At 56.6% G+C, this 15438-nt stretch overlaps 1 protein-coding gene across 1 annotated transcript; it reads right to left on the bottom strand.

Annotated features, from left to right (window-relative positions):
• Positions 1-2134: 2134 nt before the first annotated feature.
• On the bottom strand, positions 2135-15205 carry LOC119094456 (nephrin). Its single transcript, XM_037217513.1, has 12 exons — positions 15071-15205; positions 13675-13829; positions 11644-11788; positions 10458-10588; positions 8605-8776; positions 6429-6586; positions 5948-6083; positions 5343-5651; positions 4629-4743; positions 4103-4269; positions 2666-2790; positions 2135-2323 (listed from the first exon to the last, which is right to left on the bottom strand). Exons 1-12 carry the CDS (start codon positions 15075-15077, stop codon positions 2135-2137), a joined length of 1809 nt encoding a protein of 602 aa, XP_037073408.1. The 5' UTR covers positions 15078-15205.
• Between the last annotated feature and the right edge of the window lie 233 nt (positions 15206-15438).

Below are 15438 nucleotides of genomic sequence, written 5' to 3'. Positions count from 1 at the left end.
GCGCCCGTGTACATCATAGGCGGTCGTCAGGTGTGGAGCGGGAGGCGCCCGTGTACATCATAGGCGGTCGTCAGGTGTGGAGCGGGAGGCGCCCGTGTGCATCATAGGCGGTCGTCAGGTGTGGAGCAGGAGGCGCCCGTGTACATCATAGGCGGTCGTCAGGTGTGGAGCGGGAGGCGCCCGTGTACATCATAGGCGGTCGTCAGGTGTGGAGCGGGAGGCGCCCGTGTACATCATAGGCGGTCGTCAGGTGTGGAGCGGGAGGCGCCCGTGTACATCATAGGCGGTCGTCAGGTGTGGAGCGGGAGGCGCCCGTGTACATCATAGGCGGCCGTCAGGTGAGCACTCGGCGTAGTTACAAATACGACGCGACAAACTTCGTGGATAGTATATTACAATACAAAATAGCACAAAAGCACACGCACGCAGCTGCACCACGGGAAGACGCGGATGGAATGCACGGCAGCTGCAGCGACGGCAAGCTACAGCCGGCGCTGGCTGGCCGGACCCGACACCTTTCCATTCCGCCGACACAAAACATGATGATGACAGGCAGCAGAGACAGACATTCACAGCATATCTGGACGACACTGAGATATATGAGCCTCCAGGCCTGTCGCGAGCGTATGGACACTGACACCGATGCAACGACGCTTACGTCATCATCACCTATGGGAACGACCACACGCTTCCAGCAATATCAATATACTTGATGCAAGTTACAGGTAAATCCAGCTCAATATCACGCTGAAACACTCGGCAGCACATCGGTCCACGGTAATGCCTCGTGATGCAGTTTCTTTTTCAAGGTTAGTTCACATGTCATGGACTAATTTAGACACTGGATTTACTTCACTTCTAATTAGTGTATTTGTGAAGGCCTTTTGCCACGTGAACGAAACTAAACGCGAGTAAATGAAAAACATCCAGACTGCTTTTCACACGCATCTGCAGTGGTATGTAGGTAACTAAAATCGTGTATGGTATGGCAGCAATGGTAGGTTGGACGGTGTGAGTAACACAGTAATCGAAGAAAATCGATGTCTTCTCCATTCCGAGCCTCTCCAACCACAAAAAGCGAAATGACTAGCAAACCTGACTGCAAGAAGTTCAGTGTTCCTCCCCCAAACTTCTAAATGCTGTCATCAACACTGGTTTCAACACCAGCCCCAGGTGTTGAAACATCAGATGAGAACAGAGGTAAGATGGGCAAGAATGAAACCAACACACCTATTTGGAGAATCGGACAATGTTCGCGATGGCTGGTGCCATTATGTCGGAGTGTCATGTCTTCAGCTACCCGCGGCTCAGGGCAAGACTGCACCTGTAGGCAGTTTTTCCTGTGTTCCACCGTCCTGGTGGTGTGTGTTCTTGCGCTCCATCGGCCTGGTGGTCTTTGTTCTTGTGTTACACCGTCTTGGTGGTTTGTGCTCCGGTTGCGTGAGCGCGTGAAACAGGAAGCCCACCGATCTGCGTGTGCATGTGAAACAGGAAACCCGCCGATCTGTGTGTGCATGTGAAGCGGGAAACCCACCGATCTGTGTGTGCGCGTGAAACGGGAAACCCGCCGATTTGTGTGTGCATGTGAAGCGGGAAACCCACCGATCTGTGTGTGCGCGTGAAACGGGAAACCCGCCGATTTGTGTGTGCGTGTGAAACAGGACACCCGCCGATCTGTGTGTGCGTGTGAAACGGGACATCCGCCGATCTGTGTGTGCGTGTGAAACAGGACGGCGAGTGGGGCATCCGTATCGCATGCTTTGGTCTGCGTTTAACAAAAACGCCCTCGCTAGAAGTAGACAATTACGGTGGCACGAGATTAAAGACCGTTCAAATTTGATTCGACGGGACGATTGGGACCTAACGTCCCCCACCTAAGGAGCGTGTTCCGAAAGCAGCAGATCAGGCCCGCTCCACTTCCTCACGTCCGTAGCAGCAGGCTTGGCACCAGCAATCCGTCCGCCCTCCCCGGCCACTGCGCTTCGCCTTTGTGACGTCATCACGCCAGCAGCAACACTCGCGTGCCCGGCGCCGGCGGCGTCACGACCCGCCGCTACTCGCCTCACCGCGTGCCAACGTCACGGCGGCGGGCGGGGCCGGAAGAGGGGAGGGGGGGGGGGGCGGCCGGCTGGCATCACACCACACTCTCCTGGTCGTTGTTGAGGAGCGGCGCGCGCACCACTGTGTCCCGCGCCGGACCGCCGCCCCGCCGGTGGTCTATGGACGCGTAGATGACGCTCGCGTCGGGGTCGCGACCCCGGGTCACCTTGCCCGCCTGACCCGCGCGGGGCAGCGTCAGCTCGGCGTACTGGATGCCGTCGTCCTGCCGACGGGAGGCGGGCGCGGTGGGTGGCGCGGCGACGGTTGTATCGGTGCAGCGGCTGGGGCACTTCGTAACGAGGCTCGTGTGACGGTGGTTTGTTCGGCACACAAGGCATGACAGTTTCGGAAGTCGTCTGCATGGCGGAATATTTTTGTGCTAAGCGAGATGGTTCTTGACCGGTCAAGATAATCTTAGTCATTCAGCTGTCCTAAACGTGCCGCATACATGACATAATTCGCGCAACCCGCCAAAACCAAAATCCGCAAAATCTTCAATCCACAATCACCAAAATCAACTCAGCAGTGTATAAAAACGAAATTGTGGGAACATTTTTTTACTAACCTGGTACAATTTTGACTTGATTTGCTTTGTTGCGGGATAGTCGGGAGACGACACGTTATTTCTCTTCATCTCTCCCGCGAGGTGGTTTAACATGAGCGTCCCCTCAGTCACTTCACATTCAGGATCTGCGGACAGGCACGTCTCAAGGTCAGCACAAAGTCGCGAGGCACCGGTTCAGTCCCGTCACACCGCTGCCGCGGATGGGGTTAGAGCGCACCACGCAACGATTGCACTGCACACGCGGCAGACCACACAACCCAGACGTCTTCCACTCCTGGAAGTGGGCTCCTCTCCTTCCAAATGCCTCCAATGCGCCATTGACGCAGCGCAAACACATCACTTCGTATAAACACTTCACACGGCTGTTCCGTTTAGCGGATTGGTCCTCGGCGGCTGCTACTTTCATCGAAGCGGTCGGCGGCTTTCGCGTCGCGCATCGCAGTCGGTGGCGCGGCGGCGCTGCGGCTGCCACATGCAGAGCGCCGCATCTGGCACCACTGCGCCGCGAGCGAGCCAGTCAGTCCGCGCCGTCCAATCAGCGGCGGCGTTAGCCAGAGCCGAACAGGCCGGGGATCGTCGGCGGGCGCGATGATCCGTCTGTGCCAGGCGTCATGGGACGGGACCCGCTCGCGACACGCGGTGGGAACAGCCGACGCCGGTGATAACGATATGCGGCTATCTTTGTGGTACGCGATGGTAAACCATTTGCTCGCGCGCTTACTTGCTTTGGTAACAGGCTGGCGTTGGTTGCTCAGTGGTTCGAAATTGCAATGCAAATACCATCGGTGTGAAGTGCGTACTTTTGCAGAGCAACTCGGTGAATCGTTGGTTGTAAGACGTTTGTTCTCATAATATAACGACGGGTGATCACAGTATAGCAAGGCAGAGCTAATACACTTCAGCATATGGTGACGGTGTATGAAGGCACAACGCAAGCTGGTTAAGTTTCTGTCGACCGTCGGTTTTCGAAGTCATGGTGCAGGCTTTGCATAGTTAGCGGGGCTAAATTAATATGCCATAAAGACATCCAAATGAACAATATCAGGAAAGATATTGCCACTTTTATGCTTACTGCGCAAATGACCAGGAGCTGACTAAGAAGTTCAAAGACTCCAAGACGGCAGAGGTCGTGAATTTCTCTCGCCATGTTCAGACCAACGGAACAAGCTGAGCAGACCAAGTTTTGGGAATGGAAATGACAGAGTCGTTGAAACGAACGAAGCCGATTTAACCTTACTGCTGCTCCTTCTGTTGCGACAATAATGCTACTTCACTCCTCACCTTAAAAATCCCTGGTGGTCGCAACGCAAAACCGATGACAAAATGCACAAAAAAGTACCGGCACGGTTCTGCTCCCGATGAGACCCCTCATGACCCGCAGCTGAGCCCCGCGGCCGGTGCGGGGCGGCGCCGCCACCCGCAGCAGCGCCGTCTCACCGTGTCGGCTGGGCACCACGTCCGGGTTGGGGTCGTCCGGGTCGCAGCCCTTGGCGGGGGGCTGGGTCGCGGCCCGGCCCGGCGGGGGGCCCGGCTCGGCGCCGCCCTTGCCCGGCACGGAAGGCGCCGCCAGGTCCGTGTGGGTGGCCGGCTTCCGTGACCGGCCGCTGCGCAGGCGGGAGAGGTTGACGTCAGGCGGCTGGACGGGCCGCCGGCCAACGCCGCGCCGTGGGGATGCAATCGAGCATTTACAGCCGGCGCAAAACTGACAGAAGCGACGACTGCTACCGCCGCGTCTGGAAAACTAAGTGGCATCTCAAATGGAAGGGTGTGCAACTCGCGCCCTGCCAAATAAACATCGTTACAACTTCGTTGATACCGGCGTTTTGTTTGCACCGCTCGTATTGAGAGCAAGTCAGGGTATACGAGGCAAAAGAAGTACAAATCAAAGGCTACATCACCACGCACCGGGCGCCGTTCGCGACCGCATTTTCCCACTGCGGCTGGCCGCCACTGCTGGCCTGACCTGTTGTTCCTGATGCAGGCGACGGCGCCGATGGCGATGATGATGAGGGAGGCGACCAGACCGATCAGCACGCCCAGGATCGGCGTCACCGAGAACGGCTGCTCCGGCGGCGCGCCTGCCGACCACGGCCGACGGTCAGGGTTCAGGTCAGCACGGCAGGGGCAGGTCAGCACGGACGCCGCGGGTCAGAGGGTCAGGTCAGCACGGCCGCCGTGGGTCAAAAGGTCAGGTAACCACGGTCGACGTGGGTCAGAGGTTCAGGTCAATGAGCCATGCCGAAGAGTTGGAGGGAGACCGTTCCGTCAGAGCAGAATGACAGAGAAGGTGAAAAGGAGGTCACGTTTCGTCGGTCAAACTCATCAAACAACACGGCAGGATGGATTTGTACACGCATGCAATAGACCGAAGACTGTGTGCAAATCGCCATCAGTTGTGCAAAATCGCAACGAGTGAGTACGAATCAGCTTGCGCATGCGCACAAGTGCCACCAATATGTTTGCTCCGTTAAAGACTGCGATTGGTTGAACTGCCGTGACTCAGCGCGAGCCTACGCTGGCTGATTCGCCTACTGAAGCCGCGTCAGCCCAAAAGCCATGCGGCACAGTATACCTGCGGCCGCGCACTCCCGGCGAAGTCGCAAGCAACAGAAGGGGGCGAGCTGTTCCGTCCGGACCGTCCTCTCAGGACTCTCGCTCCGCCTGCCCCGCCACGTACCGGCGCCTTTGGAGGTGCGCTTCTCGGGCATCTTGAGCGTGAATCCCTCGAGTGTGACGGCTCGGCTGCGTCCGCGACTGTTGGCCGCGTACAGCTCGAGCCGCAGCTCCAGCCCCGGCGGCAGCTCCAGCACCGCGAAGTCGGGGAAGGGGCGCGTGAGGTTGCGCACCAGCCGCCGGCCCGCCACGTCGTACAGCTCGGCCACAAAGTACTGCGGCAGACCGCCGTCGAAGCCGGCCGCGCACTCCACCTCCAGCGAGTCGGACGTCTGGTTGATGACGCTGCAGTTCCGGAGCGGGTCCGGTCGGCCTACGGGAGGGAGGGGGGGGGGAGGGGGATGGGACGCTCTCACAACGGTCCGTGCGGGCGGACGGCGGGGCTGTCACCGTCGGCAGCGGTGCAGCAGCCGCGGCCACTGCCACCGTCGCTGCACGGGTCACTTGCGGCTTATCAAGGGAAACGCCAGTTGCATAGTTATTTAATCATTCATGTCCACGTCCGGTACATTCTGCGAGAAGCACGAGCACGTGACTACATTGAGCTACGCGGAATGCATGGCCGCAGATGAGAACACCCCCCTTCCGGCGGGCCCGATGAGCACTGACCGGCGGCCACCAGCTGGAAGGCGCACGGCAGCACCATGCGGCCGATCTCGTTATCGGCCCGGCAGAGCAGCGTGCCATAGTCGCGCTCCGTCTTCGGTATGTACGTGGCCCGGCTCTCCAGGCCCCGGGAAGTCACCTGAGGTCAGCCGCCCGGCGGCGTTACCACCCGGTGATCCGCCGGCGCCGGCGGCGACGTGGCAGCCGCAACGGGGCCATCGTGTCAAGGGTGCGGGAGTCCAAGATGTCAGGCGCATGTCTGACCTACGCAACAGTCGTCCGCTGGTCGAGAGAGGTTGTTTGACAGGGCAGTCCCTCCGGTGCCAAGCTAATGGCATTCTGTGACTTTCGGCAAAGTTCTGCAGCAACGCGCAATGTATAATTCCACGGGCGTTTCTGCCCTGTCACCATAAGTTTGCACGAGCACGTGGAGTTCCCGCAGCCGACCCGAGACGACTCGGGTGACCTTGGGGACCCGACTGACCTGAGAGTAGGCCAGCTCGACGATCTCCACGGAGTTGTTGAACTGCCATTTGTAGGTGACGACCGGCGGGTTGGCGTCCACTTGACATGTGACCTGGACGGCTTCGTGGCGGGCCGCGCCGTACCGCCTCTTCTGGCCTTGCACGCAGACGGGCGCGTCTGCCGGCGCCGCGGGGTCAGACGAGGTCAGATGGGGTCATAATGTGTCAGGTAAGATCAGACGAGGGCAGATGAGGTTAGCCGGGATCAAACGTAGTCAGATGAGGTCATAATATGTCAAGTAAGATCAGACGAGGGCAGATGAGGTTATCCGGGGTCAAACGCGGTCAGACGTGGTCAGACAAGATCAGGGAGTGACAGGTAGGGTCACACGCCGTCAGGTAAGGTCCGGCGGTAGCACACGTGACCAGACGAGATCAGGCGAAGCCAAATAAGGTAAAAAGAGGTCAGACGAGGTCAAATGGGCCAGGTTATGTAGACTGTGTCAGGCGAGGTCATACAGAATTAAGCAAGATCAGACGGGTGATGAGGTCTGGGGGCTCAGACTAGGTCAGATAGGCCAGACAAGGTCAGTCGTGGTCAGTGGTTGGTAGGCTGATGCCGCAACATTGTGAAAAGGGCAAATATGTTTTCAAGCAGTACTTAGGTACTAAGTGTGTTTCCATTTTGTTCTAAAGCACCCTAGACAAATATGCGTTATTTTAATGTTACAAGTAGGCATTACGTGACCTATAAAACATGCAGTTGGGGGAGATGTACATGACTGTCGAAAGGAGAAGCAATTTGCTCACCGCCAAAATGGCAATCAACATGAGATAACCGGGGGCAGATCAGTAAGCAACGGCCGGAAAGTCCACCGCACATTGTGGGAAGCTGGGCAAAGATCACAACCCGATGTGGACACAAAAAGCGTGTTCTGAGGCGGATAAGACAGGTGGGTGACAAAATCTCTCCGACAACTTCGCCGAAAGCTTTAATCGCGGAGGGCTCAATCGGGAGAAACATACGACCGTCAGTCAGGCGTCAGGCTTTAAGGGCGCGTCAGCTGCAATCGCTATCCGCGCCACACAACCCGACTATCATCGGCAGACAACCCACTCGCGGCGCCCGGGCAGAAGGCCATCAGGGGGTAATCAGCCGATCGATGCGTGGTCAGCAGGTGTCCAAGGGGGCGGCCCCGGCCTTGACATGAGGACGTGTCGGCACGCCGCGCGGGGCGTTGTCAGGCGAGGCACCTCCGCCTTGGCGAGGCTGTAGCCACCGGTCGGCACCGATGGGTAGCGTCAATGGGTGGTCGTCATCGGTCATGTCATCGGTCATCGGTCATGCCACGCGCATGACCGATGGTGACCACCTATTCACATCAGCATGCGGGCGGTGAAGCCAGCAAGATAAGAATGCCCTGTCCTGCATAGTAAGAATGCCGCGGTACCCGCTGATCCCGACGCCCAGTGTCCTGAGCGCTGTTCTCTTCCGCGCTCCGGGGAAAGCATGCGGCCTTACGCATCGACAGTATCTGCTCGACAATCGAGGAGGATACCTTTGACAGCCCACGAACATACCATATGCTTAAAAATGCGCCGTCCATCTCCATGCACCAGACAACGTCAGTGTGACACCAATCAGAAATAAAAGAGATCTACGGCAGGTTCAGCACGCTCATACCCATCGCGCCCAAGGGGACATGCCGTCTCCACGTGGGGATGAGGTGGATGCTTGGCATTTCGAGGCCCGACCCGATCAGGCTGACGTCGAGGGAGCCGATACACACTGGACGCTGGGAGGGGGCCGACACTCATACCTGACCCCGAGAGAAGGCCGACACTCACACTTGACCCTGAGAAGGGTCTGATACGCACATCCTGAGAGAGGACCGACACACACCTGACCCCGAGAGGGGACAGATACCCACACTTAAACCCAAGGGGGGCCGACACTCACACCTGACCCCGAGAGGGAGCCGACACGCACAACCGTCCCAACAGGGGGCTGACACTCATACCTGACCCCGAGAGGGAGCAGATACCCACACTTAAACCCAAGGGGGGCCGACACTCACACCTGACCCCGAGAGGGGGCAGATACCCACACTCAAACCCAAGGGGGGCCGGCACTCACACCTGACCCCGAGAGGGAGCCGACACGCACAACCGTCCCAACAGGGGGCCGACACTCACACTTGACGCTGAGCAGGACGGGCCGGCTGGCGCCGTCGCCCTCCGGGTTGGAGGCCTTGCAGACGTAGGCGCCGGCCGCCCTGCTGCTGACGTTGCGCACCACCAGGCTGCGTTCGCTGATGCTGACGCGGTCAGCCGCGCCCGCCCCGGCGCTGGGTTCCAGCGGCGCGCCCTGGGGTGGTCACAGGTCACAGGTCACGGGTCACAGGTGACCGCCCGGCGGACCCAGGCAGGCTGGCGAGTCGGCGGCAGCCAGCGAGGCAGCCGAGCGAGCGGGCAGAACGGTCAGCGGGCTACAGCGAGTCGGTCAGTAAGCTACTCGAGTTGTTGAGTCCAGTGATTTGGCACGTTCAGCTGGAATGCGGTCTTCGGGGAGCTCAGTCCGCAGATAGAGTCCACGATATTGACCCCACATTAACCTCGCAATCCATACGTCATGCAAGAATGATTGAACCAACAGCTGAGGTAATGATAAATGATCAGCAAATACAACGAGCACAAAACACATAAAAAGCACTGCCACACTGTGCAGTGAGGCAATTGCTCTGTGAGTAGACAAAATATATTATCTTATTCTAACCAACAGCGAGTCTCGTGCATGACCAGAACGCAATAAGAAGTGAAGTTAAAGCATAATTTGGAGCCGTGCTGCATCCGCAAGCATGTCCATAAGCCACCTCGGCAAAATTCCGCTGCAACGGCGAAAGCATAACGCGCTTGATTCGTCTCACAAATTTCGCGTCCCCTTTAATTAGACATTATTACGGCACACCGTTGTCGCTTGGAGGACCGCTAATGATGTTTGTACCAGCGAGCCTGAGCCTAATCGTCGCGTACTCAGACCACGCGCGCTCCACGTGCGGTTCCGGTGAGTTAGTGGCGCAATGACGCAGCTAGTGCCGCAAAGCGAACAAAACAGGCCTTCTCACGCTAGATTATTGGGCAGGGACTTCCTTTGAACCAAATCTGAAGTACACGAAAAGTAGTGTAAACAGACGGGAACGCGTGCATTGTGATCAAGCCTTTAAAATAAGCCGGTAAAATTTATTCCTTAAGCGTGTTCTTTCGTCATCTATGCTTATTCCTCATCTCTCAGTTGCGGTTCGTAATGAGTTCATACCATCGGAACAAAAAGACAAACGCAAAATGGTGAGTAGGCGTTTAACTTTTTGCTGTTTTGCCACACCTGGCGACAAACGTTGGGACTGAATCCTAGTTTTACTAATTTATCCTGTCCTAATTGTTATCCTAGTTTCCGGGCATAACATGTTCGGTACCAAATTAGGTCCCTATTCAACAATAGTGGCGTGAAAAAGACTTGGAGGCCATGGACTCGTTTACTCGTGAGCAGAACGCTACTGCGGCGACGCGCGATCGCGCGGCCGGAAATAACCGGTCTAAACAGGTGGGTAGGGCATCCATATGTTTCGCCGAACGCCAGAGCACCAAACCTTTAGCAAATGCCTGACGCTGCAAAAGCTGAAGGCGCTGATATGGAAGCTGAAGTCGCTGATATGGAATCGTCGTCAAAAAGCAGTAGCATGTCGTCGAAAATGAATGCGTTTTTTATGGGCAAGCACACGTGCATCACTCTCCCAGCAATTGTGGCCTGACATGCGAGTGCAACGACCTGCCCAGGCGTATACAGCCTGATTGAAACCACACGACAGTGATACTGAGGCCAAGTCCATGAATACCGCACAGACGAGGGAATCGATGACGAGCAGGCCTCAACATCCCTGCCTTTGTCCGTACTGAGTGCTCACACAGCCCAGCCGTGTGATGGCCGTCGACGAGCCGCCGAGCTGGCCAGGGCGGTACTCGCGGTACTGGTGGTGCAGAGCGGTACTTACGTCGTGGTACCAGATCACGCTGTAGACCGGAGGGTTGGCGTGGATCGTGCAGTCGAAGTAGATGTCGGCGCCCTCCTTGATGTCGTCCGGGTTCAGTGCGTAGCCAAGTTTCAGCGTCACCATCGGAGCGACTGGGGACACACCGATAGACGCTGTGGTATGTTGACCCCCTCCGTTAGGTGCAGTGAAATCAGGGGTAATGCTTTGGACGCGTGAAGTCGCGTGTGTGTCGCGTCAAACTATGTGCGATAATTTAGTTGCGGGCGATCGTTTTTCGGAGACGTTGTGACAGATTTGGCGGTTGCTGACATTCTCACTGACACTTTAAACTCCATAGACAAGCTGCCCTGAGAAGACTTCCAGGATCAAAACCAACGTTCCCGTTTTACGAGCGCATGGTCCAACGTACCGTAATGACGGTAACTCACATCGTGGACATTTAAAAGCGTATCGGATGTCGCGTTCATCACCCGAGAATGGTGCTGGCATGCATCGTGCAATATCTAGAGGTCGATCTTTATGGAATGAATGCGGCGACTGCCGATAGCTGATAGGTGCCGATAGGATAGGTGCCGATAGCTGAGAAACACGATACCGCATGACTATCACGTGCGGTCAAACCGGCGACTGGCACATTGCCTGGTACATTGGGATATCCCGCGAGCCTTTATGACGGACCGGGGCGAATGAGTCTGGGGTAGGCCCACCTCACTCCGCTATTGGAACGGTGGGGCGACCTCGACGTGGGTAGAGATTGCGGCAGGGCACTCAGCGGGAGGAGAGTGCTCACAGCGAGCGGCGAGGCACTCACAGCAGGAGGTGGGACACTCACAGCAGCCATCTGGATACTCAGCGGAAGGGGAGTACTCACAGCAGGCGGCGGGATATTCAGCTGGAGGGGAGTAATCTCAGCAGGTGGCGGGGCACTCACAGCAGGCGGCGGCACACTCACAGCAGGCGGTGTGATGCTCAGCGGGAGGGGAGTGCTCACAGCAGACGGCGGGGCACTCACAGCAGGCGGCGGGACACTCACAGCAGGCGGCGGGACACTCACAGCAGCCGGCGAGGCACTCACAGCAGCCGGCGGAACACTCACGGCGGCTGGCCACCGATAAGCGGCCGCATTCAGAGCGGACGGCGGGGGAAGGCCGAGCGCGGGCGGCGGGCACTCCGGAACGGCACTCACATCTGACAGCCAGCTGCCGGCGGTGCTCTAGCGAGCCGCCGGCCACCTGACTGTTCTCGGCTCGGCACACGAGCTGGCGACCGTTGTCCTCTGCGCGCGGCTGCAGCGGCAGCGTGCTGCTCGTGATGTTGCCGCCGCCAGACTCCTGCCGGCGGGTGCAGGCCGCGGTCACGGCCCAGCGGTGCCGGACGCCGAACCAGCAGACAGAACCCCCAGAATCCAACAGAACCAGCCACCGGGTCGCGGGTCGGTCACGGGGTCACAGAACCGGCCACCGGGTCGCGGTTCGGTCAAGGGGCCGAAGAGCTCGGCGCTGATGGGGAGCCCGTCGAAGCCAATATTGACATAAATATAATAAATTAACATAAATTTAATGATTAACATAAACACAACTTTTACAAGGCATTTCAAATGCATTTGAAAATGACTGCGTGTTTTTCCTAATCGTCTGTTGTATGATGGCATAGGTATGCAGGGACGATGGAAATGTCCGTGATATCCGTCGCTCTTGGTGTTAGACTCTGGTGCGGCGACAATCGCCTCGATGATTATCATGATTCTACATTATAAAGCTCAAGGCTGGAGGCATTTTCCATAAGAGAGAGCCAGCCGTTTTGCGAAGCAAACCCCATGATCAATCAATTGCATTTCATTGTCCAAATCGATGGTGCTACTTGAGGGATCGAAAGGCAATAAGATCGATTATTTTTGCATGCATGTTTGGATATATCTCCCATAAAAGGCAATGCTGGAGGTGTCTCATCAGGGAGCCACAGGGCTTAAAGATCTATGCTTTCCCGCAGGCCTTTTGTGTACACCATCGGGAAGCACAATAGTCCTAATTGTGCTGACGGAAATCAGCGTTAGTTTCCCGAACCTTTTTATGTTTATCATTCACCGGTGGAAAAGTAGAGGAACTTTAGCCAGAACGCAGCTGTTAACATTCGTAAAACATTTCATCGAAATCTCTCTTCACACAGAATGGCAAAAGGTACGGTTGACCACAAAGCTGTCGGGCTGCTTGCACCGATTGAGGTTTCCACAACATTATTGGAAATGGACGCAGATAGTAGAGTTTTTTCTGCTGTACGAAGTTTCGGTAAAAACTTTGCCCCACTTTGCTCAAACCCCACGAATATGAAATCAGCATGGAAATATCTACCGTATCGCCTTCAATTAGCCCATTCCGAGCTAATGCACCTGAAATGCCAGACATGACCAAACTTCTGAAAAACCTCTAGCTTTTTACACGAGGCACCTCCCGGCGGACTTTTCACAGGCGATTCGCGCAGAGGACACCTGCCACGGTCTACTGGAAGTCGCGCCGCTCTTGGTCACTCTCGTGGAAGGAAAAAGGAAAGGGAAAGAAAAAGGGAAACGCAGTGATCTCTGGAATATCACCGGCGCCAGCCAGGGACCGGCCGGTGTGCCAAAATGCCAGACACCTTTTTCAGACTACACAAGCGGCAATTTGCATAATCAGACTTGTTTCGACCCAGTCGAACGGAGCGAGATGAAGCAATGCCTATGAAACTTCTGCTTCAATGAGCGCAATAGTGGAACGTGTTTTGCAGAAAAAGCGAGGCTCACATTGTGGCACTCAGTCTGCGAACTGTCCGTGTCCGTTCGTAGGCAGCATTCGTCCAGCAACCTGACATGGAATATTTGTGTGCTCCCTTAAGCACGCGGCCTCGTATTTAGGTTCACGCCACCGCCCCTGCGGTCCGCGCTCCACTTCATTCGCCTGAGCTCGGTAACGTGCCTCGAAACAATCCTCCAAGGGCGTATAACCATAAATCGTCAGCCATGACATTTTCATGCACGGCGCAGTACGGATAAATATGCATTACACAAAGCCCGCCGACTGGCCTCCGCTGGTCCACACGCCCACTTGCGCCGACTCAGCGCCGCTTCCTTCGACGTTCACGACGTCAAGTGGCTGTTTGCTACTGCGGGAAATCACATGACAGAAGCCGTGCGGTCCCGCCGTCACGCGCGCACCCAATCACAGCACGCCGAGGCTGAGCTCACCGCCTGTTTGGCTCCTGTGATGCGTCTGTCGTCGATCCACCAGGTGAGGTTGGCTGCCGGCCTCGACCCGAACGTGCGGCAGACGAGGTCGTACGTCTTGCCGGCGGACATGGAGGTCCGCGGCGAGCCCAGGATCTCCACGCTCAGTGGCCGAACTGCAACCACGGCCGGCGGCGCCTTCTCAACACGCAAAAACACATTTTTCTTCGTATTGCCTGTCGCACGAGGTGCTGTTTTGCCGTACATCAGGATGTGCAAGGATTTCCAGCTTTCTCACGAGAAAGAATTGCCACCAGACCGAGGGAGATAAACGCACTGAGCTATAGCGATGCAGCAGGTGGCACGTGAACTGGATCAATACAGGTCACGCGTCAACTGCTGCCTTGACGACTTCAATATCGCTGGGCAACGATGGGCCCAGTCCCACCCGGCGGCCGCCCGGAAGAAGTTTGGAGCCGTTGCTTATGCTTGCCTTATGCCACCTATGCTTGCTTTCACTCCTTCAGGCATGATTACCCTAATTTGGTCGAATTGGATCGGGTTCCTAATGCTCTGGGAAGCCCTGATTGGAGGGGCCCGTCCAAACTCACACTGCGGTCTGGTGGTTCCGTTACATGCAAACTCCTCGCAGGTGGGTGCCTCTCACGGAATAGAGGCCGATCCCAATGCTAATTGAAGTGCCCATTTGAAAGGCTGGATACCATACTAACCGGGCTCAGCAGCGGAATACGAGGGTGCTCAAAACGATTACTTAAGAAATGAGTTTGTTATTTGCTCGTGACTCTCAGGGGAGCGCTACGGACTCTCATGCAATTTAACTTCACATAAAAAACATGCGTGACCACCTGCGGTAACAACATGGACGACAACGTTCCGGCAAGGCATTCAGTCACAATTTTTCGTCTGCATCTCGTTATAAACACGGCATGGCGTCACTACGGTGAGAGGTTCGAAATCAGCAATCCAAAAAAATAGCGGGTTACGCGTGTAGCAGACTATGCATCTGAATGATGGGATTCAGAACAGTCATGGTTTTTCGACATTTTCAAGAATGAGATCACGTTAAAGCCAGGTAGTGACGATACTCAGCCTTCAATATAGCAGATGACGTCAGGTTACTGACTATGGTCGTCGCACGCCCATCATCTGCCTCTTTTCCTGACGTCATTTTCTACTGTACTGATTTTGTACACTCTGACCGTTCTTCCGTATTTCCCCGCATGACAAAGATCAGCTGTTGCGTACGTGCGGGGTGCAGGCTCAATTGTCCTTTGGCAATGGGTCAGTAGGTTGATTGGTCGCGTCTTTGCATACGTGCTCGGCCATCACATCGCGCATTCTCAGTCAGATCACTCGCGTTGAGAACACCGCTGCGTTTGCCTCATCTCGCACTCACAGTTCATCTCGAGAACCACGTCGTTGACGGCCGGCAAGCTGACGTTGCTGTTGGCTGCGGCGCAGACCAGCCGGGCGTGCAGGTCGTGTCGGCTCAGCGGCGGCAGGCGCAGCACGTTCGTGACCTGGCCGCGGCCGTCCGACCGCCACGAGGCGTCCAGCAGCCGCTCGTCGCGGAACCACGTGACACGCGGCGCCGGCCGCCCTGCCGACCAAGGCCCGGCCACGTGACGGACGGGCGACGCTCTGTGGAACGCGCTCTGAGGGCATTCAGTTGGCGCCTCCGTTCAGAGTCAGAGCTCCGCAAATCGGATAAAGCCGGCGGCGATTGCTAGTTACGGGACTTACCGGAAGCAGATAGCGTGGCAG

This window comes from Pollicipes pollicipes, unplaced genomic scaffold (genome assembly GCF_011947565.3).
Source record: "Pollicipes pollicipes isolate AB1234 unplaced genomic scaffold, Ppol_2.1 Scaffold_4002;HRSCAF=4701_pilon_pilon_pilon, whole genome shotgun sequence".
In the NCBI taxonomy this organism is placed as follows: Eukaryota; Metazoa; Arthropoda; class Thecostraca; order Pollicipedomorpha; family Pollicipedidae; genus Pollicipes; species Pollicipes pollicipes.
This window is presented reverse-complemented; position numbering and strand designations above follow the sequence as displayed.

Excerpts from the sequence above, each read along its gene's own strand:
- LOC119094456 (XM_037217513.1), bottom strand. Across the intron at positions 5,652-5,947 it reads CTTCCAGCTGGTGGCCGCCG|GCCGACCGGACCCGCTCCGG; the intron begins GTCAGTGCTCAT and ends TCCCTCCCGTAG. Across the intron at positions 4,744-5,342 it reads GCGCACCTCCAAAGGCGCCG|GCGCGCCGCCGGAGCAGCCG; the intron begins GTACGTGGCGGG and ends CGTGGTCGGCAG.